Source organism: Anolis sagrei, chromosome 13, assembly GCF_037176765.1.
Source record: "Anolis sagrei isolate rAnoSag1 chromosome 13, rAnoSag1.mat, whole genome shotgun sequence".
NCBI lineage: Eukaryota > Metazoa > Chordata > Lepidosauria > Squamata > Dactyloidae > Anolis > Anolis sagrei.
The window spans coordinates 4,865,885-4,890,965 of record NC_090033.1 but is presented as its reverse complement, the minus strand read 5'-3'; the positions used below and the strand labels follow the sequence as shown (position 1 = coordinate 4,890,965).

Below are 25,081 nucleotides of genomic sequence, written 5' to 3'. Positions count from 1 at the left end.
GTCATGCAGAATGAGTCGATGGCCTCTTAATTTACCTCTCTTTTTTTTCAGAAGCCACTGAACGGCGCTCCGCTCCAGAGCTTCCTGTTGCTCCCAGTGAGGACCCTCCATTGCTGTTCTCCTTGGAGGAACTCTCTCCTTACAAGCGGGTGGAAGAGGCCTTCCACTGCAAACTGAAGGGGCAGCTGGTGGTAGACAAGAAGACCTTGATGGAGCTCCAGAACTTCCAGATGGTGAGGGGACCTCTGAGCCACCACTAGGGCTCTCTCTCTCTCTCTCTTTCTCTCTCATAGAATCGTAGAGTTGGATGCAGAGAAGTGGTTCCCAAACTGTGTGTCACAACTTGGGAGTTGGGTGACTCAGATGAAGAGGAGGAAACAGACATTCAGAAATTTGGGGTGGTCTTTCTTGATCTGAGGAGATTGGATCAAGGTGGGGGGCAGGGGTGGAGGTGGGTTGGGGCCTCCTGATACTGAAGACTTATTACCAGCATTCATTGAGCAACAATAGGCCAAGGAGAAATTATTCCACTTCTTGTGATTGTTAAGTAGGAGATGCTGAATTAATTGGGCACCTGTGTCTGGAGAGCGCTGACTATAAATCCCTAGAGTTGGAAAAGATCTCAGTGCCATCCAGTCCAACCCCCTTCTGCCAGGCAGGAAGACACAATCAAAAGATTCCTGACATTCAGAAATATGGGGTGGTCTTTCTTGATCTGAGGAGATTGGATCAAGGTGGGGGGCAGGGGTGGAGGTGGGTGGGGGCCTCCTGATACTGAAGACTTATTACCAGCATTCATTGAGCAAGAATGGAACAAGGAGAGATTACTCCACTTCTTGAGATTGTTAAGTAGGAGATGCTGAATTAATTGGGCACCTGTGTCTGGAGAGCGCTGACTATAAATCCCTAGAATCCTAAAGTTGGAAAAGATCTCAGTGCCATCCAGTCCAACCCCCTTCTGCCAGGCAGGAAGACGCAATCAAAAGATTCCTGACATTCAGAAATATGGAGTGGTCTTTCTTGATCTGAGGAGATTGGATCAAGGTGGGGGGGGGGGGCAGGGGTGGAGGTGGGTTGGGGCCTCCTGATACTGAAGACTTATTACCAGCATTCATGGAGCAATAATGGAACAAGGAGAAATTACTTCACTTCTGGTGATTGTTAAGTAGGAGATGCTGAATTAATTGGGCACCTGTGTCTAGAGAGCGCTGACTATAAATCCCTAGAATCCTAAAGTTGGAAAAGATCTCAGTGCCATCCAGTCCAACCTCCTTCTGCCAGGCAGGAAGACACAATCAAAAGATTCCTGACAGATGTCCATCCAGCCTCTGCTTAAGAATCACCAGAGATTGAATCCAAGGCAGTGTATTCCACCGTCAAGAAGTTCTTCCTAATGTTTAGCTGGAATGTCATTTTCTGCAATTTGAATTCTTTCCTGCAATTTGTAAAATGTGATACCCTTTTACAAACAGAAACCTGTCTCTCGTGTCCCTTTCTCTGGGCATGCTTAACTTTTCTCCAAGTTCCCTAAGCCTCTCCTCCTAGGCCTTGGCTTCTAAATCTTAGACCATTTCGGTTGACCATCTCTGGCCAAAGTTCTTCTTGAATTGTGATGCCCAGAACTGGACATAGTTTTATTCCAGGTGAGGTCTCGCCAAAGCAGAACAGAGTAGGACTATGACTGCCCTTGATCTTGACACTGGACTCCTATTGATGCGGCCTAGAATCGCATTGTTTTGCAGATGAGGTCACTTGGAGCCTTCCATATGAAAAAGGGAGGAGGTGACTTATCCATAGGTCATATCAAAGTCCACAATTTTGGCCCCCAAACTTGTGTATACGTTGACCTCGACTTACCCCCATCGCTTTTGGTGTGAGAATTCGCCATCAACTTATACATGAGGTCAACTTATGCACAAGTCTATGCAGTAGATTCCCTTTTGGCATGCAGCACCCTGTCGTCATGTTGACACAGCCCGCAGGCATGTGGCCACATTCAGGCTCCAAACCAGGCCCAAAGGTTGGCACGGATGCCCTCCTTCTTGGCATGGGGAAGCCCCAGGTATCCGCCAAGTATCCGACGCCCTCGATTCCACCCCAGACGGATGGCTATTAAGTTGTCATGAGCCTCCTTCTCAGGCTCAATTAGGATGGCACCAGACGTATCCTTGAGAAATCATTTGGCCCGTTTGTACCTGACGGGACAGTCGCTCTCGCCTGCTCCCAAAATATTATACCAAGGCCGTCTTAGAAAGATAGCATAATCCTAGAGTTGGAAGGGAGCCCAAAGACCATCTAGTCAACCCCCTTCTGTAGCTTTATAGTAAGACACAGTCAAAGCACTCTCAACAGAGGTCCATCCAGCCTCTGCTTAAAAACAATGAGTCTATGCCAGGCATGGGCAAACTTGGGGACCATATGCTAGCAGTCTCAGCAAAGAGGACTGGCTTCCCGGTGATGGAAGGATGGAAGGAGAGAGAGAGGAAAGAGAGAAGGAAGGGAGGGAGGAAGGAAGGGGAAAGAGGGAGAAAGGGAAGGAGGGAAGGAAGAGGGAAGAAAGGAAAGGCAAAAGGGAAGGAAAGATGAAAGGATGGAAAGAAAGGATGGAAGTGAGGAAGGGAAGGAGGAAGGGAAGAGAGAAGGAAGGAAAGACAAAAGGGAAGGAAGGAGAAAGATGGAGAGAGGGAGGAAATGGGGAAGGAAGGAAGGATGGAAGGGGAGGATGGAAGGAAAGGTAAAAGAGAATGGGGAAAGGTAAGGGAGAAGGAAGGAAAGACTAAAGGGAAGGAAGGAGAAAGAGGGAGAGAGGGAGGAAAGAGGGAATAAAGGAAGGGCAAAATGGTGGAAGAGAAGGATGGATAGATGGATGGATGGATGGAAGGAAGAAGGAAGGAAGGAAGGAAGGAAGGAAGGAAGGAAGGAAGGAAGGAAAGAGAGAAGGAAAGGGAGAAGGAAGGGAAGGATGGATGGAAGGGAAGGATAAAGGAAAGAAAGAAAGACAGGAAGGAAGGAATGAAGGAAGGAGAAAGAGGGAGGAAAGAGAGAAGAAAGGGTGGAAGGGAAGGATGGAAGGAATGAAGGGTGGAAGGGAATGGATGAAGGGGAGAAGGAAGGAAAGACAAAAGAGAAGGAAAGAAGGAGAAAGGGAAAGAGGGAGGAAAGAGGGGAAGACAAAAGGGAAGGGAAGAAGGAGAAAGGGAAGGAGGGAGGAAAGAGGGAAAGACAAAAGGGAAGAGAAGGATAAAGGAAAGAGAGAAGGAAGGAAGGAGAAAGAGAGAGAGGGATGAAAGAGGGAAGGAAATTTGAAAGGGTGAAAGAGAAGAATGGAAGGAGAAAGAGGGAGGGAAGGGAGGAAGGAGGAAAGAGATAAGGGAGGAAAGAAAGAATGGAAGGGAAGTTTGGAAAGAAGAAAGGGAAGTAGGAAGGAAGGAGAAAGAGGGAGAGAGTGAAAGAAGGAAGGAAGGACGAAGCGGTGGAAGGGAAGGAGATAGAAAGGGAAGGGAGACGGAAAAGGGAGAAGGAAGGAAGGATAGGATGGTAAGAGAGAGGAGGGCCTGAGAAACGAGCTCAAGGGGCTGCTTCTGACCCGTGGGCTGGGGTTTACCCATAACTGGTCTGTATTGGCTATACAATGCATCCCTCCAGGCGTTTTGGCCTGCAACTCCCAGAAGCCCTATCGAGCTTGTCCAGTGGTCAGGAGTCCTGGGTGCTAAAGTCAAAAACACCTAGAGGACTGTAAGTTGTTGAGACCTGATCTATACACTAGACTCCTATTGATGACAAGAATCACATTGGCTTTTTGAAGCCACTGTTGACTCCTGTTCACCTTGTGGTTTCAGGTCCTTGTCTACTGTCCTATTCATTCTAAGGTTGGATCTACAGCCGGTAGGCTGTTAGGAATTGTGGGAGTTGGAGTCCAAAAACACCCGGAAGGCCGAAGTATGTCCAGGCCTGGTCTAGACCCATAGAGTATATTCTTGTGGTCTTAACCCCTTGAGATCTGAGGACTTTGTCTCCAAGACTGTCAAGGATGATGGAACTGAAGTCAGGTTGGGAAGCCCACGCCTGGTTTCTCTTTCCTGGAAGCCCCATGTTGACTCTGTCTTTGCTTTCATCTGCAAAGGAGGGGCAGAGAGAGAGAAGGAAAGGGAGCAGGACATGAAGAAACAGGAATGTTTTATCAAGTGGCAATTTACTGGTGCCGGGAAATTGCCTCCCATTTCAAGCCAGTGGTTTCAGGGGAATTAAGTCTCTGTCTCGTTTGGGTTTAATTGCTTTTAATGAAGCAGGGAAGAAATGGAGCTGTCAAAGAGGACTGCCAGCTTCAGAGTATATCTGGAAAGCGGGGATTGAAAGCCCCCAAAGAGAGAGATCTGGAAAGGCAGATCTGTCTAGGATTGTTGCACTCCAGAGCAGGATCCACTCAGACTTTAAACACCACACAGTTGACTTAAAATAGCAAGCAGTTTATTGCAGGTAATAAAAGCCAAAGCAATAAAAAGTAATCCATCAAAAAGGGATGAAAGCGGGGATTGAAAGCCCCCAAAGAGAGAGATCTGGAAAGGCAGATCTGTCTGGGATTGTTGCACTCCAGAGCAGGATCCACTCAGACTTTAAACACCACACAGTTGACTTAAAATAGCAAGCAGTTTATTGAAGGTAATAAAAGCCAAAGCAATAAAAAGTAATCCACCAAAAAGGGATGAAAGAGGGGATTGAAAGCCCTCAAAGAGAGAGATCTGGAAAGGCAGATCTGTCTAGGATTGTTGCACTCCAGAGCAGGATTCCCTCAGACTTCAACAATCTGTCTAGGATTGTTGCACTCCAGAGCAGGATTCCCTCAGACTTCAAACACCACACAGTTGAGTTAAAATAGCAAGCAGTTTATTAAAGGTAATAAAAGCCAAAGCAATAAAAAATAATCCACCAAAAAGGGATGAAAGAGGGGATTGAAAGCCCTCAGAGATCTGGAAAGGCAGATCTGTCTAGGATTGTTGCACTCCAGAGCAGGATTCCCTCAGACTTTCAACACCACACAGTTGAGTTAAAATAGCAAGCAGTTTATTGAAGGTAATAAAAGCCAAAGCAATACAAAGTAACTCACCAAAAAGGGATGAAAGCGGGGATTGAAAGCCCCCAAAGAGAGAGATCTGGAAAGGCAGATCTCTCTAGAATTGCTGCACTCCAAACCAGGGTTCCCTTGGACTTTAAACACCACACAATTGGGTTAAAATAGCAAGCAGTTTGTTGAGGGTAGTAAAAGCCAAAGCAATAAAAAGTAATCCACAGAAAAAGGTAAATCCAATTGATTAGGGAGTGAAAAAGAGCAATTAACCCAAAGAGAAATAGTCCAAAGAAGTCCATGAAACTAGAGGCTTGATTTCAAAGGCGAAATTACAGCAAACTGGAATCAAACAAAGGCAAAAGTCCAGGAATTTGGCATGAAGAACTTATCGTGAATCCAACATTGCTTCGTCTGAAGCTAGACTCAGTACTTGGCACTTATATGTCTACTTTGTTTCCCAAACAGCTAGGAACGGATTTTTCCTCATTTTTGGTTTCACTTCTAGCTTCTGCTCTAATCGGACCGAGCACCTTAATTTCTGATTTGTTTGTCTTTGCTGGTTAAGAGCACTTCTTCTGTTCAAGGCTCCATTAAAATCTGCACCTGGAGATAACTGACCAGGTGCAGAGTCTTTCCCAGGCTTGAGACCTTGAGAATCCCTTATACAGTCCCATCATCCAAGATCCATCCTCTCCCAAAACGGACCAGGATGTAAAGTGGGTCATGTGTTCCAAGTTTGGTCCGGGTCCAACATTTGTGGGGGTTGCAGTGTCCTGTGGAAGCGGCAGCCAATCAGAAAGTTGCCAGATACACAGATACATGCACATATACAAACTGCACCAGCACGTAAATGGATCATGGGGTTTCTGTGTGCCAAGTTTGGTCCAGGTCCATCTTTCGTGGGGTTCGCAGTGGCCTGTGGAAGTGGCAACCAATCAGAAAGCTGCCACATACATACACATACCCACATACATACATACACACATACCCACATACAAACACTGACTTTTAATATAATGTATACTAATCTATGTATATAATAAAAGTCAACGTTTGTATGCGGCGGAAGTGTGGCGGTGCGACCGGGTATGTGCCAGCTTTCTGATTGGCTGCCGCTGTGGTGCTATTTGCATATGGTCTCTGATTGGCCAGCTGCAACAGGAGCCCCTGGTGGAGAAAAGGATTCATGACAGAAACGGAGACATGAGAGAAGGAAATTTGCATATGGTCTCTGATTGGCCAGCCTCAATTCCAAGATTCCGAGATGACAAAGAGAGGAAAGGAAAAGGCCAGAGGGGGCTGGGTCAGAAAATTACCAATACAGACCAAACTTGGCACACAGAACCCCCATAACTCACTCTACATCCTACTGCAGTTTGGAGGAGGATAGACCATGGATAATGGGACTTGCAGTACCATCACTCACATTCTGAGACCGCTGTTAACCTCATCCAATGACTGATCAGGACCAAACTTGGCACATAGACCTCTCATGACCCACTTTACGTCCTGGTGTGGTTTGGCCAGGGATGGACCATGGATTATGGGACTTGCAGTACCTTTGCTCAATTCTTGAGACCACTTCAACCCTCATCCAATTACCGAAAAGACCACATGTGGCACACCGAGTCTCCATGACGCAATCTACATCCTGGTGCAGTTTGGAGGAGGATGCACCATGGACGATGGGACTTGCAATACCTGCACTCCCTTCCTAAGACCATTACAACTGCCAACAATGATGGATCAGGATCACAATTTACACAGAGAGCCCACATGACCCACTCTACATCCTGGTGCGGTTTGGAAGAATTTGACAATGGATGATGGGACTTGCAGTCACTTCACTCACTTCCTGAGACCACTGAGACCCTTGCCAATGACTGATCAAGACCAAACTTGGCACACAGAGTCCCCATGACCCACTCTATATCCTGGTGCACTTTTGAGGAGGACAGACCATGGATGATGGGACTTCAAGTACCTCCACTCCCTTCCCAAGACTGCTGCAACCCTCATCTAATGTCCGATCAAGACCAAACTTGGCACAGAGAGCCCCCTTGGCCAACTCAACATTCTGGTGAGGTTTGGGGGAGAACAGACTATGGATGATGGGACTTGCAGTACCTAAACTCACTTTCCGAGACCACCGTGACCCTCATCCAATGATTGATCAAGAACAAAACTTGGCACACAGAACCCCCAAAACCCACTCTCCATTCTGGTGCAATTTGGAGGAGGATGGACCAGAGATTATGGGACTCGCAGTACCTTCACTAACTTCCTGAGACCACTGCGAGCAATATAAATAACTGATAAAGACCAACCTTGATACACAATTCCTTTCTCAAATAACCCGGGCAGCGCCTGGTCCCCAAGCTAGTACAATATAATAATATAATAATATAATAATATAATATATATGTATTAAATTTAATATAATATATGTATATACACACTACACACATGCACACACACACACATATATACACACATATACACACACAGATACAAACACTGATTTTTAATATAATGTATAATAATATAATATAATATAATAATAATATATTGATATTTATTGAATTTAATATTATGTATAGACACACACAGATATAGATACACACGCATGCACACGCATAGACACACACAGATATAGATACACACACATGCATACCAAAATCCATGGATAATCCAACACACAAACTAGTTCAACAGGCAAATATAGGCTGGCTCCCAATTCAAAGGAACACCCACCAATTCCCAAAAAACTGATGTGACTCCATTAAAAGCTGCCATTAATGGACTTTTTAATATTTTTTGGCACTTTGGAGCTAATTTCTCTCCTTCTCTCTGTCTCTCCCAAGCCAAACCCACACCACACGAGCCAAAGGAAACAATAAACACGCCGCTGCCGAGTTTATTTTAGCCTAAGTCTGATAATCTCTAGGGCTGGAGCCGTCTCCCTCGCAATGGGAGCCACTAAACCGGGGGCTTTGGGGCTTGCAAAACGTCGAAAGGACGGCAAAGGGAAAACAGAAGCCGCTAAGCCCTCCCTCCACAGAAGAAAGCAATTAGGGTGGCCCAGGAGTGCCCGAAGCCACCCAGGAAAAATTGGGCCTTCGGAAATATGGGAAATGGTTTGGGACTCTCTTGCCCTTTGGTCCCATATTGTTCCCAGTAGATTGGGTCCTAAATTGGTAGAATTGGATTTGCTCCGAAACCTATCCGTACTTGACAGTTTCGAAACCAACCCGCCGGAGTACCCGGGTGTTTTTGTTCCGAAACATCGTGCCATCTTAATCTTTTGGCCACAGAAGTCATTCCCCTCCTTTAAACAGCTTGAAATGGGCACTCCAATGGAGATGAGTGAGCTCTGATCCCAGTAGATTGGGTCCTAAATTGGTAGAATTGGATTTGCTCCGAAACCTATCCATACTTGACAGTTACGAAACCAACCCGCTGGAGTACCCGGGTGTTTTCGTTCCGAAACGTCGTACCATCTTAATCTTTTGGCCACAGAAGTCATTCCTCTCCTGTAAAGAGCTTGAGATGGGCACTCCAATGCCATGTTGATGAGTGAGCTCTGTTCCCAGTAGATTGGGTCCTAAATTGGTAGAATTGGATTTGCTCCGAAACCTATCCGTACTTGACGGTTTCGAAAACAGCCCACCGGAGTACCCGGGTGTTTTCGGTCCGAAACGTCGTGCCATCATAATCTTTTGGCCACAGAAATCATTCCTCTCCTTTAAACAGCTTGAGATGGGCACTCCAATGCCACGTTGGAGATGAGTGAGCTCTTTCCCTAGTAGATTGGGTCCTAAATTGGTAGAACTGGATTTGCTCTGAAACCTATCCGTACTTGACTGTTTCGGAAACAGCCCACCGGAGTACCCGGGTGTTTTCGTTCCGAAACGTTGTGCCATCGTAATCTTTTGGCCACGCAAGTCATTCCTCTCCTGTAAACAGCTTGAGATGGGCACTCCAATGCTACTGTTCCCAGTAGATTGGGTCCTACATTGGTAGAATTGGATTTGCTCCGAAATCTATACGTACTTGACAGTTTCGAAACCAGCCCGCCGGAGTACCCGGGTGTTTTCGTTCCGAAACGTCGTGCCGTCTTAATCTTTTGGCCACAGAAGTCATTCCTCTTCTGTAAACAGTTTGAGATGGGCACTTCAATGCCACATTGGAGATGAGTGAGGCCTGATGGTACAGTTGACGTTTACTAGGTTCCATATTGGTGCGAATGGATATATGAGGACAAAGTTGGCATCCAACCTATGTTAAGTTTATATACGTCTTCGGCACTTCCTTCTAACGACTGGTTTAGATTCCGATACTATATAAGGGCCTGAGATCGGCCATCCAAGATTGATGTGCTGCAGTGGCACAATGGGTTAAACCCTTGTGCTGCTGAACTGTGGCTCAACAGGTTAAACCTTGTGCTGCTGAACTGCTGACTTGAAAGTCAGTACTTCAGAACCGCAAGATGGAATGAGCTCCCATCTGTCAGCTCCAGCTCATGACTAAAGCCGATAGGAGTTTTTGATACAGTAACATCTGGAAGGCTGATGTTTGCTCTGCTCAATCAGGATAGTAGGAGCTGTGGTCGCGCAATGGGTTAACCCCTTGTGCTGCTGAACTCCTGACCTGAAAGTCAGTAGTTCAAATCCGCAAGACAGAGTGAGCTCCCGTCTGTCAGCTCCAGCTCATGACTAAAGCTGATGGGAGTTTGTGAAACAGTAACTTCTGGAAGGCTGATGTTTGCTCTGCTCAATCAGGATAGTAGGAGCTGTGGTCGCGCAATGGGTTAACCCCTTGTGCTGCTGAACTCCTGACCTGAAGGTCGGTAGTTCAAATCCGCAAGACGGAGTGAGCTCCCGTCTGTCAGCTCCAGCTCATGACTAAAGCTGATGGGAGTTTGTGAAACAGTAACTTCTGGAAGGCTGATGTTTGCTCTGCTCAGTCAGGATAGTAGGAGCTGCGGTTGTGCCTGAAGGTTGGCGGTTTGAATCCGAGACGAGGTGAGCTCCCATCTGTCAGCTCCAGCTTCCCATGCAGGGACATGAGAGAAGCCTCCCACAGGATGGTAACACATTCAGGCATCCCCTGGGCAATGTCTATTCTCTCACACTCACTTCTGACACGATTTTTAAAAAGCTCCAGCTCCGGCCAACCTAGCAGTTCCAAGACATGCAAATGTGAGTAGATAAATAGGTACTGCTTCAGCGGGAAAAGGCAAAGAGATGCTCCAAGCAATCTTATCAGCCACACAACCACAAGGTGACAACACAGGCTCCTCGCCTTGGAAATGGAAGAAAGGACTTCCCCGGAGCCAGAAATGAGCACCACCTCTAGAAGCCAGAAATGAAAGGAGAAGCCTTTGCCTTTGTTTGTGTTTGCATGTCTCATTGTATATGATTGTAAAGGCATTGAATGTTTGCCTGTGTGTGTAAATCTTGTAATCTACTCTGAGTCTCCATGGAAAGAAGGGCAGAATAATAATAATAATAATAATAATAATAATAATTATTATTATTATTATTATGTGAGCGAAATATCACTCCTCTGAGGCAGGCCGTTCTTCTGTTTCCGCCATCTCCTTCTCTGGCCCTGGAACTCAACAAAAAAGCTCCTGTTTTGTAGCAATTTCCTATGAAGCGGGTGAAGTGGTAGTCGTTTTTGATATTTTTTGAGATGTTTAATAATTGAAGAAATACCGTAATGCCGAAAGGACCCAAAGGAAGGGGGCCCGCAATGGGGGATAACTGATTACAGAGGAGGCATATCTGGCTCATTCGATTCAATATGATGTTCTTTTTTTTCCCTCCACAGCCTTTGGCCAAAGGAGCTTTCCTCCGAGGATCGGGGCTGAACTTAACCACAGGAAGATTCACAGCATCCATATCAGGCATTTATCAGTTCTCGGCTAACGTCCACATTGGTGAGTGCGGTATCTTGTCACTTCCCTTTGCCAAGTGTATCATTTCAGAACGGTCTGCCTCAGGGGAGCGTGCTTGCTCCATCAAGGTTTAACATTTACACAAATGACCAGCCACCACCAGAAGGGACAGAGAGTTTCATCTATGCTGATGATCATGCCATCACCACCCAGACAGTGAGCTTTGAAAGGATTGAGCAGAAGCTCTCCAAAGCTTTAGGTGCTCTTACGACCTATTAAAGAGAAAACCAGCTTGCTTAATCAGTGTTTAACCTTTACACACATGACCAGCCACTGCCAGAAGGGACAGAGAGTTTCATCTATGCTGACGATCATGCCATCACCACCCAACCAGTGAGCTTTGAAAGGGTTGAGCAGAAGCTCTCCAAAGCTTTAGGTGCTCTTATGACCTATTAAAGAGAAAACCAGCTTGCACCAACAATTTTTAACCTTTACACAAATGATTAGCCACTTCCAGAAGGGACAGAGAGTTTCATCTATGCTGATGATCATGCCATCACTGCCCAAACAGTGAGCTTTGAAAGGGCTGAACTGAAGCTTTAGGTACTCTTACTGCCTATTACAGGGAAAACCAGCTTCCACCATCAATGTTTAACATTTACACACATGACCAGCCACTGCCAGAAGGGACAGAGAGTTTCATCTATGCTGACAATTGTGCCATCACCGCCCAAAGAGTGAGCTTTGAAAGGGTTGAGCAGAAGCTCTTCAAAGCTTTAGGTGCTCTTACTGCCTATTATAGAGAGAACCAGCTTGCTTCATCAGTGTTTAACCTTTACACAAATGATCAACCACTGCCAGAAGGGACAGAGAGTTTCATCTATGCTGATGATCATGCCATCACCACCCAACCAGTGAGCTTTGAAAGGGTTGAGCAGAAGCTCTCCAAAGCTTTAGGTGCTCTTACTGCCTATTACAGGGAAAACTAGTTTGCACCATCAATGTTTAACATTGACATACATGACCAGCCACTCACAGAAGAGACAGAAGTTTCATCTATGCTGACGATCATGCCATCACCACCCAAACAGTGAGCTTTGAAAGGGCTGAGCAGAAGCTCTCTGAAGCTTTAGGTGCTCTTACTGTCTATTATAGAGAGAACCAGCTTGCTCCATCAATGTTTAACCTTTACACAAATGATTAACCACTTCCAGAAGGGACAGAGAGTTTCATCTATGCTGACAATCGTGCCATCACTGCTGAAGCAGGGAGCTTTGAAATGTGACCTGCACATTAAATGTTTAAATATCCATTTCCTGACATTTGAACGGAGCTCTCATTTTTGTAAACATGCTTTGCTTTGTTTCATTTTGGGCTCATTCTTCCTTTCTTCCTTCCCAAGATCACAGCGAGCTGAAAAGCAAGCTTCAGCTCCGTGCGAGAGACAACATCCGGGTGCTGATCTGCATTGAATCCCTTTGCCATCGATACACGTGAGTGATACCCCTTTTGGGCTTTATAATGGAGGGCTGGCCATGGAGTCAGAATTCCAGCTTTTCCATTTTACTTTCCCTTCATCTCTGTTTTGTTTTCCAACGTAAGCTTTGGAGGAAGACATTTACAAAAATGTAATGTTGCAGCATGCCTCCAGATGTGGTGGAAAGGGTCATTTGAGAACATTTGGGGACAAAATCAGCCCTATTATCACTATCAACACTTTTCCCATTCCTCTACACTCTCTGTGTTTCTTCTTTCCTCCTTTTTTTCCCGTTCGCACCATCCTAGCTTCCTTTCCTGCTTGGCTTCCCAACTTTTACTTCTCCACGATGTCGCATTCTGTCAATATTCTGTGGATCTTGTCCAACTTTGTGAGCTATTTTCCCAGTAACTCCCAGGAGGAGCCATGGCATTTAAAGTGGGTGCAAGGGCATTCATTCTATACTGCAAATGCACCAAGAGAAGGGTATGGACCTTGGAAAACTATGCCTCCCAGGACTGCACAGCATGGAGACATGGCAGATTAATAATAATAATAATAATAATAATAATAATAATAATAGCATTTAAATTAGGCCCCAACTGCATTTATTCGCCAGTGCAGATGCACCTAGAGAAGGATATGGACCTTGGGAAACTATAACTCCCAGGACCGCATAGTATGAAGCTATGGTATTTAAAGTGGAGTCCAAGAGCATTCATTCCATAGAATCAGAGAATCCTAGAGTTGGAGGAGACCTCATGGGACTTCCAATCTAACCCCCTACCAAGAAGCAAGAAAATTGCATTCAAAGCACCCCCAACAGATGGCCATCCAGCCTCTGTTTAAAAGCCTCCAAAGAAGGAGCCTTCACCACACTCTGGGGCAGAGAGTTCCACTGCTGAACAGCTCTCGCAGTCAGGAAGTTCTTCCTCATGTTCAGATGGAATCTCCTTTCTTGTAGTTGGAAGCCATTGTTCCATTGCGTCCTAGTCTCCAGGGAAGCAGAAAACAAGCTTGCTCCCCCCTCCCTATGACATCCTTTGACATCATGTCTCCTCTCAGCCTTCTCTTCTTCAGGCTAAACATGCCCAGCTCTTTAAGCCGCTCCTCATAGGGCTTGTTCTCCAGACCCTTGATCATTTCAGTCGCCCTCCGTTGGACACATTCCAGCTTGTCAATATCTCTCTTCAATTGTGGTGCCCATTGTGTAAATGCACCCAGAGAAGGGCATGGACCTTGGGAAACTATAACTCCCAGGACTGCACAGCATGGAGATATAATAATAATAATAATAATAATAATGTATTGTCGAAGGCTTTCATGGCTGGAATCACTAGGTTCTTGTGGGGTTTTTTTCGGGCTATAGAGCCATGTTCTAGAGCAGGGGTCAGGAACCTTCGGCCCTCCAGGTGTGGTGGACTTCAACTCCCACAATTCCTTGAGGCTCGGCATTCGCCCCAAAGGCTTACCTTGGCCTCAAGGAATTGTGGGAGTTGAAGTCCACCACACCTGGAGGGCCGAAGGTTCCCCATGCCTGTTCTAGAGGCATGCCTCTAGAACATGGCTCTATAGCCCAAAAAAACCCACAAGAACCTAATAATAATAATAATAATAATAATAATAATAATAATAATATACATCACACAGTCCTAGATGCTTGGGAAGCATTCAACTTGTGATTTTGAGATGCAAAATCCAGCCTATATATCTCGTTTGCTGTGACACACTGTGTTTTTGTGTCAGTAAAATAATAATAATAATCGTCATCATCCTCATCATCCTTCTTTCCTGGCTTTACCATGCAACACAAGGCACAAACATTTCACAGAAGGAAGGGAAGGGTACTTTTGTCTCCTCCCACAATTTCCCTTCCCACTAATTGGGGAAACGTTTCATTTTAAACCTGGCAGCAACAAATACCATCACATTACAGAATTGGCCAAATTTCCGGATCATTACCAAAAATCCACTTCCTCACTACCTCCTGAAACATTTGAAAAGAATACTTGCCTCCATGCTTAAAATGCGCAAAGAATGCTCTATCCTACACTTGAACGCAACTTAATGTGGTTTCCCACATTTTAAGTGTAGCACTCTTAAATTTAGTAAATTTAGTGGAATTTAGTAAATGTGATGGAGTGGTAGGTATGTTTCTCGGAAGATTCCCCATCTCTCCACGCAGAGAGCAGATGTTGCGAGCTTAGAAAAGTGGCTCAAGTGAAGTCATCTCTCTCCGCAGCGACCTCTGAAACATAATCATCCTTGCAGTAGAGGGCAGTGGCGTTCACCTCCTCTTTCCTCCAAATGCCGTCCTCTCCGTTTTCCTGGCAGAACCGTTTCCACTTTGGATCTTCTCCCAGTTGGTTGTTCTTCAATCCTTCGCACCTGGCAGAATAAAAGTAACCTTTCTGGCAGCCCTTGAAATCCCACGGTGCTCATGAAGCAAGAGTTGGGAACACATCCTCTCAAATGGATCTGATCTCCCCATTAAAAGTTCTCACTTAAGCCATTTATTGAGGAATTTGAGCCTCAAAGGATACCTTCCAGGCCTTGTTCTTCACATTTTTTGTTGGCTGGAGAAGAAGAAGCTTTGGATGTAATAATGTTCCTCTCTGGAGCTAACCTGGTAGCTTGGCAAGAGATTTTAGCATAATCCGACTATTTTGAGATTATTCCAGAGCGCCTCTTAGGCCGAATGGCATATAGTTGAGATCGTATTTTCCATTAACAATAAAAACTTAGACCACAGGATGGCAAATCTTGACTAGGACTATGAACTGGAATGCCCATCAACATCTGGACAGTTGTCCTACCATATCATGTCATTGGCCTACTTTGACCAGAGGCCCATTCACACGACACAATTATAGCACTATTGTTTCACTTCAACAGCCATAGCTCTAACCTATGGAACATTGCGATGGGTACCTTGTTGAGGATCTAGAGCAGTAGTTCTCAAGCTTCATCCATTAATACAGTCCCTCATGTTGTGGTGACCCCCAACCATAACATTATTTTCATTGCTACAGTGTTTCCTCACTTATTGCGGGTGTTACATTCCAGGACCACACCAAAAAATGAAACTCCACGAAGTAGGGACACTGTATATGTATATTAGGCATGGTTAGGTTCTGTCGGAATATTTGTAATTCGGAAAGATTTCCTTTTTGAAGCGATTTCAAAGTTTTTAAGGAAACTGGAAGCCCTTCCGAAGCCTTTTCCGCCATTTCTGTTACGAATCAGTGAGTCGGAAATTATTCAGCTTTTCAAACCAGTGTGGATGGATTTCCTTTGGTTTCCTTTCCCTCCCGGTGAGTCTTGGGCGAGAGAAGCAGTTTCACCCTGTGTGGATGGATTCCCTTCCGTTTCCTTTCCCTCCCGACGAGTCTTGGGCAAGAGAAGCAGTTTGACCCTGTGTGGATGGATTTCCTTTGGTTTCCTTTCCCTCCCGGTGAGTCTTGGGCAAGAGAAGCAGTTTGACCCTGTGTGGATGGATTCCCTTCCGTTTCCTTTCCCTCCCGACGAGTCTTGGGCAAGAGAAGCAGTTTGACCCTGTGTGGATGGATTTCCTTTGGTTTCCTTTCCCTCCCGGTGAGTCTTGGGCGAGAGAAGCAGTTTGACCCTGTGTGGATGGATTCCCTTCCGTTTCCTTTCCCTCCCGACGAGTCTTGGGCAAGAGAAGCAGTTTTACCCTGTGTGGATGGATTCCCTTCAGTTTCCTTTCCCTCTCAGTGAGTCTTGGGCGAGAGAAGCAGTTTGACCCTGTGTGGATGGATTCCCTTCAGTTTCCTTTCCCTCCTGGTCAGTCTTGGGCGAGAGAAGCAGTTTGACCCTGTGTGGATGAATTCCCTTCGATTTCCTTTCCTTCCCGGTGAATCTTGGACGAGAGAAGCAGTTTGACTCTGTGTGGATGGATTCACTTCAGTTTCCTTTCCCTCCCGGTGAGTCTTGGGCGAGAGAAGCAGTTTGACCCAGTGTGGATGGATTCCCTTCCATTTCCTTTCCCTCCCAACGAGTCTTGGGCGAGAGAAGCAGTTTGACCCTGTGTGGATGGATTCCCTTCCGTTTCCTTTCCCTCCCGGTGAGACTTGGGCGAGAGATGCAGTTTGACCATGTGTGGATGGATTCCCTTTGGTTTCCTTCCCTTCCCAGTGAGTCTTGGGCGAGAGATGCAGTTTGACCATGTGTGGATGGATTCCCTTTGATTTCCTTTCCTTCCCGGTGAGTCTTGGGCAAGAGAAACAGTTTTACCATGTGGATGGATTCCCTTTGGTTTCCTTCCCTTCCCAGTGAGTCTTGGGCAAGAGATGCAGTTTGACCATGTGTGGATGGATTCCCTTTCAGTTTCCTTTCCCTCCCGGTCAGTCTTGGGAGAAGCAGTTTAAACCAGAGTGGATGGATTTCTTCCCTTTAGTCCCCCCCACCCCTGCTTCTGGAATAAAACAACTACTTTCAAAGTGAAGACCACCCAATGAAACAAGAAATAACAGGATTCAGAAGTCTTTGAAGTTTTGAAAAGTTTTGAACTTTTTTTCTGTGAAAATCGGAATTGACTTTAGATCCAAACTATATCCAAAATGAGTTTTGAACCATTTTTTTGGATCAACCAAGCCTAATGTATATAGCGTTCTGAGGATGAGGCAGAAGCGAGGAGAGATTTAAATGCACTGCACACCTTTGCTTTGCAATCTCTCTTGATTGACTGCCTATTTTTCGAGGGGAGGGTGAAACCCCCTTCCAGACTCCATCGTTGTCAGGAGGTGGGATTAGAACGCCACTCTGAGCAATGGTAACCATTCATAAACTGGGATGCAAAACCTGCGAAACAGCAAATCTGTGAAAAGCAAACCGTGAAGTAGTGAGGGAACACTGTAATTTTACTACTGTTATGAATTGTAATGTAAATATCTGATATGCAGGATATGTTTTCATTGTTACTTCTCTTTCTCCCTGAGATTCGGGCATAGAGGGGTCACTTTACCCCAGTAAGCCCTGGCCTCCCCCTGGGGCCCCTCCTTCACCTTCTCACTTCTCACCTTCACCTCCTCCTACTGTCTCTTTCCTCTTGGCTCCAAAGCAAACCTCAACTCCATTGCTCCCATCTCTTCCTCCTAAAATGATGGAGGCGACAGAAGGCTGATGTGATGTCACCAAGAAGAAGAGATCTCTGGGAAGCGAAGGGGGTGGGAAAAAGTTAGTGGGGTCTCGGATCCTAAGACCATCAGAAATATGTTCGACCCCCAAAGTGGTCGCGACCCACAGGTTGAGAACCGCTGAACTAGAGCTCTCCGCCTGAGAATTCAAGATTTCCTAAAAATGGCCAATTCCAGTATAACTTAGGATGCCGTTATGACAGGGACAAGTTCAGATGCTTCCCAAAGTGTAGGGTTGCAATTCCCATAAGACCCAGCCAGCATGTCCCAAAGTCAGGAATGATGGGAACTGCAGTCCTCAGCTTCTAAAGGGTCCTAAATGATTGAGTGAAAAGAAACATTACACCTTATGAAACAAGTCAGGGTATCTGATTCAGAGCTTTTCTCCTGGCTTTGGTGCCCATTTCCTCTTCTTGTTTTCCATCTCCAGGTCTTTGGAGATCATTGCTGGCCTGGAAAGCAATAGCAAGATCTTCACTGTGAATGTCCATGGATTGCTGCAGCTACAGGTAAGGGGACTCGAGTCAGCAGTCTGTAGTAGTCAAGTGTGGGTACTCATAAGGGTAGCTAAGACTTTTAGGATGACACTTTTATCATTTCTTTGCCCTATCCCATGGGTTGATCCCTCAAGAACCAGGAGGACAAAGTGCAAAGCACCGGGGAGCCTCTGGTTTTGCTGTGAGAAGGTCCTCTGTTGTGCATGTGGCAGGGCTCAGGTTGCATTGTAGTCGGTGGTCTGTGGTTTGCTCTCCTCCACACTTGCATGTCATGGACTCCACTTTGTGGCCCCATTTCTGAAGATTGGCTCTGCATCTCATGGTGCCAGAGTGCGGTCTGTTCAGCACCTTCCAAGTTGCCCAGTCTTCTGTATGCCCAGGTGGGAGTTTCTCATCCAGTCCAGGTTTTTACCTGCCACTTTTGGACTCTTGCTTGCTGAGATGTTCCTACAACTCCTACGTGTCAAGGTCTATTTTCCCCAAATGCCACCAGTATTCACATTTGGGCATATTGAGTATTTGTGCCAAGTTTACTCCAGATCCACCATAGTTTGAGTCCACAGTGCTCTCTGAATGATGGTGAACTACAACTCCCAAACTTAAGGTCAATGCCCATCAAAGCCTTCCAGTATTTTCTGTTGGTCATGGGTGTTCTGTGTGCCAAGTTTAGTTCAATTCCATCATTGGTGGGGTTCAGAATGCTCTTTGATTGTAAGTGAACTATAAATCCCATCAACTCAAAATCCCAAATATCATGGTCTGTTTTTCTCAAACTCCACCAGTGTTCACATTTGGGCATACTGAGTATCTGTACCAAGTTCGGTCCAGATCCATCATTGTTTGAGTCTACAGTGCTCTCTGGATGAAGATGAACTACAACTCCCAAACTCAAGGTCAATGCCCACCAAACATTTCCAGTATTTTCTGTTGGTCATGGGAGTTCTGTGTGCCAAGTTTGGTTCAATTTTATCATTGGTGGGGTTCAGAACGCTCGTTGATTGTAGGTGAACTATAAATCCTAAATGTCAAGATCTAATTTTCCCAAACTCCACCAGTGTTCAAATTTGGGCGTATTGGGTATTTGTGTCAAATTTGCTCCAGTGAGTGAAAATACATCCTACATACCAGATATTTACATTGGTTAGTTGGTTAGGCGATCCCTCGTAGTCCGAGGATGATGGCCCTTCAAGTGATGTGTCTTGTTGGTGGGTCCGTAGGTGACTGTGGAGCCCTATTCTTGATCTGCATGTTCTCCTTCAGTGAGGACATCAGTTTCCAGATGGAAGACGGTCCTGGTCGGGGTTGGCTTGACGTCTCTTCCTCTTGACACGTTTCTCTCTTTTGCTCTCCATTCATGCCTCTTCAAATTCTACAGCACTGCTGGTCACAGCTGACCTCCAACTAGAGTGCTCAAAGGCTTCCCAGTTCTCAGTGTCTATGCCACAGTTTTTAAGGTTGGCTTTGAGCCCATTTTTGATAAGCTAAATGACAGTTATGATGTAGCAACCTAAATGATGTTATGCTTGGAGGTCACCACAACATGAGGACCTGTATTAAAGGGCTGTGGCATTAGGAAGGTTGAGAACCACTGCTAGAAGATCATTCTTTTCCCTTTTGTTGATTCTCTTCATTCCTCTCAGTCTAACTTGTATATCTCTTTGCTCTTCTGTCATGTAGGCCGGACAATACACTTCGATATTTGTTGACAACAGTGCCGGGGCGCCGGTGACCATTCAGAGTGGCTCCGATTTCATGGGAATGCTGGTGGGAGTCTGATCCCAGACGGCTCCACAACCCAATGGGACCAAGCGGTGAAAGGAACCAATCCAATCCCAAAACTTGCTTGGACTTTATCTAGATGTCTTCTGCAACTGAATGAAGCAAATCTCCTTCCTCTCCTTCCAAAACATGATGGAACAAATCCTGGGAGAGAACTTCATTGTCCTCCATCCAAGTTTTGGATCAAGTTCTTCTCTCCCTTGGTGGACTTGAAAACACTTTCCATTCCAACAACCTCTGACTTAGTTTGGATGGTGTTAAACCCAACTTCTATGACAATTTCTTACCTAATCCAGTCTATAACCTTGGGTGTTTTCGGCCTTGGAAGAGCCTTGTAGAGCCCCACATTTGAGATACAGATTGTCCCAGGTTCAGTCTCTGCTGTGAACCTACAATTGAGACTCCAACACATATTTTGGATTTTAGGACCTCTTCAAAAGTCTCTCCAAAGCTAGCCACAGACAGAGAGTATTCCTATAATCCAATCTAGATGTACAAAGTTGGGCCTTCAACCATCAGAAGCAAACAACATGGTCCTAGCAAAACTTATCTCCTTCTGTTCTTAGCCATTTGTAGAGCCCCACCTTTGAGATACAGATGGTCCCAAGTTCAGTCTCTGCTGTGGACCTACAATTGAGACCCCAACACATATTCTGGATTTTAGGACCTCTTCAAAAGTCTCTTCAAGGCTATCCACAGACAGAGAGCATTTCTATAATGCAATCTAGATGTACAAAGTTGGGCCTTCAACCGTCAGAAGCAAACAACATGGTCCTAACAAAACTTAACTACTTCTGTTCTTGGTGGATACTTCTTAGACGTGGGACCAGATATAAGTTTGGAAGTCATTTTGAGTACTGATGAGCCACCAAATTGAGGTCGAAATTGTCACACTTGGTAGACAATTTCACTTGGTAGACAATCTCACGTAACCTGCTGGGAACTTCTCAGAAAATAATATTTTTTAAAACTCTTGTGTGAGAAGTAAGTCTTGACTCTACATAGCAGCATGGTAGTCAATTTGGAAGGACGTTGAGCATCAATCCCTCAAGAAGACTCTAGAAATGCGGGGCGTTTTGTTGATCTGGAACTTTGACCTTCTGAGCGTTGCCTCTATAAGATCACAAAAGGAAAACACTATCGGAAAGACATCCTTCTTTAGCTTTGTTGAACAGGGTGACTATTGTTGCCCTTTTTTTTGCTGTATTCTGATTTGTATAGACCAGTGTTTCTCAACCTGGGGGTCGGGACACCTGTGTGGGAAGTATGGCCCAATTCTATCGTTGGTGGGGTTCATAATGTTCTTTGATTGTAGGTGAACTATAAATCCCAGCAATGACAACTCCCAAATGTCAAGGTCTGTTTCCCCCAAACACCACCAGTGTTCACATTTGGGCATATTGAGTATCCGTTCCAAATTTGGTCCAGACCCATCATTGTTTGAGTCCACAGAGCTCTCTGGATTTAGGTGAACTACAACTCCCAAACTCAAGGTTAATGGCCACCAAACCCTTTTCTATTGGTCATGAGAGTTCTGTGTTCCAAGTTAGGTTTCATTCCATTGTTGGTGGAGTTCAGAATGCTCTTTGATTGCAGGTAAACTATAAATCCCAGCAACTATAACTCCAAAATATCAGGGTCTATTTTCCACAAACTCCAACAGTATTCACAAGATCACATTTGGGCATATTGGGTATGCATGCCAAGTTTGTTCCAGACCCATCATTGTTTGATGCCACAGTGCTCTCTGGATGTAGGTGGACTACAACTCCCAAACTCAAGCTCAATGCCCACCAAACATTTTCTATTGGTCATGGGAGTTCTGTGTGCCAAGTTAGGTTCCATTCCATTGTTGGTGGAGTTCAGAACGCTCTTTGATTGTAGGTGAACTATAAATCCCAGCAACTACAACTCCTATATGACAAAACCAATCCCACCAGTATTCAAATTTGGGCATATTATGTATTTGTGCCAAATTTGGTCCAGTGAATGAAAATATATCCTGCATATCAGATACTGACATTACAATTCATAACAGGAGCAAAATTACAGTTGTGAAGTAGCAATGAAAATAATGTTATGGTTGGGGGTCACCACAACATGAGGAAGTGTGTTAAAGTGTCGTGGTATTAGGAAAGTTGAGAAACACTGACCTAGACCTTTGGAAAGCTTCTGTTCAATCCTTTCAAAGCTCCCTGCTTGAGTGGTGATGTCACGATCGTCAGCATAGATGAAATTCTTTGGCGCTTATGGCGTATGTATGGGTCACCACAACATAAGGAGCTGTATTAAGGGGTCGCGGCATTAGGAAGGTTGAGAAACACTGACCTAGAGCTTCGGAGAGCTTCTGTTCAACCATTTCAAGGCTCCTTGCTTGAGCAGTGATGGGATGATCGTCAGCATAGATGAAACCTTTCATTGCTTCTGGTATTTGTAGGGGTCAACACAACATAAGGAGCTGTATTAAGGGGTCGCGGCATTAGGGAGGTTGAGAAACTGGTGTAGACATTCTGAATCCTGCCTGAAAGAGACTGGTTTTCATATTTCTTATCGAATAGTTTAATGTTTATTATAACAGAAAGAATGACATATTATTTAAATTATCTGCGCTCGTGGTCAAGGTCTCGGCCTCACTATACGAAGGCCAAGGGGGCCATTTCCCAACGGTCTGAGCTTGCTGGACTTTTCTCAGTCAGGTTTAGTTGTGTCACACACACACATCTGGACTGAGCGATGGACATGTTTGGTCAGAAGGATTGGCTCATACAACTCGCTCTTCGGACAACTCAACAAGCGACCCGGCGACTCCGCATTCTCGGCGCAATTGTGCCGTCGTGAACCTTCACTCCAAGATGGATTTTGGTGGAACTCTAGGACAAGAAGATGTGTCTTTCCTAAGTTGTGTTGGTCGTCAACTCTCATTGTCCTCCTTGTTGTGTTCCTCCATTTGGCAAAAGTCCATCTGGACAATAAGCAGCATCTGTGGACTGAGAAATGATGGATGGTTTAGAAAGCCTCATGGACTTCCCAATCCCACGAAGAGGTCTTCCCATGAAGGTGAGGAGACCTCAATGGGAGAAGGACCCAATTTCCAATGGAAAGGTCTTTCCATGAAGGTGAGGAGACCTCATGTCCTTCTCCCATTGAGAAGGACCCAATTTCCAATGGAGAGGTCTTCCCATGAAGGTGAGGAGACCTCAATGGGAGAAGGACCCAATTTCCAATGGAGAGGTCTTTCCATGAAGGTGAGACCTCATGTCCTTCTCCCATTGAGAAGGACCCAATTTCCAATGGAGAGGTCTTCCCATGAAGGTGAGGAGACCTCAATGGGAGAAGGACCCAATTTCCAATGGAGAGGTCTTCCCATGAAGGTGAGGAGACCTCATGTCCTTCTCCCATTGAGAAGGACCCAATTTCCAATGGAGAGGTCTTCCCATGAAGGTGAGGAGACCTCATGTCCTTCTCCCATTGAGAAGGACCCAATTTCCAATGGAGAGGTCTTCCCATGAAGGTGAGGAGACCTCATGTCCTTCTCCCATTGAGAAGGACCCAATTTCCAATGGAGAGGTCTTCCCATGAAGGTGAGGAGACCTCAATGGGAGAAGGACCCAATTTCCAATGGAGAGGTCTTCCCATGAAGGTGAGGAGACCTCAATGGGAGAAGGACCCAATTTCCAATGGAGAGGTCTTCCCATGAAGGTGAGGAGACCTCAATGGGAGAAGGACATGGTCCTTCTCCCATTGAGGTCTCCTCACCTTCATGGGAAGACCTCTCCATCGGAAATTGGGAGTAACTCAATGCATGTCGCAAGTTACTTGCCGTTCGTACATTTGGGACATAGTGAGGCTGCCCTAACTGGTTGAGGACCATGTCGGAGGTCCATGGCTCCATCCTATAGAATTTTGGGATTTGTAGTTTTCTGAAATACCTAGAGTCTTATCCGGAAAGTAAGGTTACAAGATTTCTTTTAAACACAAAGAATGAATATATTTTAATAAATATTACGTGGATTGTAGCTTAGAGGTCTGTCTTACAATCGTAGCACAACTACTTTCGTGGTGTAACTGTCGGTTACTTTTATAGTTACACTAGCTTCTTCTTTATTTATTTACTATCTTGGGTACCCGGTGTTGCCCGGGTCATTTCAACAAGTCCGTTTTTTAATTGCACTAAATACCTAAGGTTGTGGGTAAACTACAACTTCCATCATGCCAGGTCCACTCCGAGAAACTCCATCCGTACTTAAAGTTGGTTGTGTTGGGCAAGTTTGCTCTAGATGCATCATTGGTGGGGTTCAGTGGGTTCTCTGGCTGCAACTCCCACTATGGTCAGACAGTCGCTCCAAACTCCTCCAGTAGGTTGAGTAAGTCATGGGGGTTCTGTGCACCAAGTTTGGGCCAGGTGCATCATTGGTGCAGGTCACCATTTCCCTGATTGTGAGTGAACTACAACTCCCAGAAAGGAATGTCAGTTCCCCCCAAACCCCTTCAGTAATCATATTTTGGCAGTGGGCGGGATCATGCAAATTCCACACCAATGAAGGGAGTCAGAAACACTGTGATGCCAATGATGGAGGAAACACATAAAAGAAACACTTCGATGCCTGTGGTGGTGGTGGAGGAAACACAAAAAAGAAACACTGGGATGTCTATGGTGGAGGAAACACATACAAGAAACAGTGGGATGCCTGTGGTGGAGGAAATACATAAAAGAAACACTGGGGTGCCTGTGGTGGAGGAAAAACATAAACACTGGGGTGCCTGCGGTGGAAGAAACACATAAAAGAAACACTGTGATGTCTGTGGTTGATGAAACACATACAAGAAACACTGGGATGCCTCTAGTGGAGGAAACACATAAAAGAAACACTGAGGTGCCTGTGGTGGAAGAAACACATAAAAGAAACACTGGGATGCTTGTGATGGAGGAAATACATAAAAGAAAAACTGGGATGTCTATGGTGGAGGAAACACATAAAAGAAACACTGGGATGCCTCTAGTGGAGGAAACACATAAAAGAAACACTGGGATGTCTGTGGTGAAAGAAACACATAAAAGAAACACTGGGATGCTTGTGATGGAGGAAATACATAAAAGAAAAACTGGGATGTCTATGGTGGAGGAAACACATAAAAGAAACACTGGGATGCCTGTGGTGGAGGAAACACATAAAAGAAACACTGGGATATCTGTGGTGGAGGAAA

The 25,081-nt window shown here is 45.4% G+C and overlaps 1 protein-coding gene across 2 annotated transcripts in view; it reads left to right on the top strand.

Moving 5' to 3' along the window:
- The window catches only part of C1QTNF12 (C1q and TNF related 12), a 41,396-nt gene extending 17,732 nt beyond the window's left edge, over positions 1-23,664 (top strand). For both annotated transcript variants that reach the window (XM_067473010.1, XM_060758975.2), the window contains 5 exons: positions 52-233; positions 10,901-11,009; positions 12,370-12,460; positions 18,031-18,109; positions 19,775-23,664. In XM_067473010.1, the coding sequence (XP_067329111.1) occupies positions 52-233; positions 10,901-11,009; positions 12,370-12,460; positions 18,031-18,109; positions 19,775-19,873 (560 nt within the window). In that variant the 3' untranslated portion in view covers positions 19,874-23,664. The remainder of the gene's footprint in view (positions 1-51; positions 234-10,900; positions 11,010-12,369; positions 12,461-18,030; positions 18,110-19,774) is intronic.
- Positions 23,665-25,081: the final 1,417 nt, after the last annotated feature.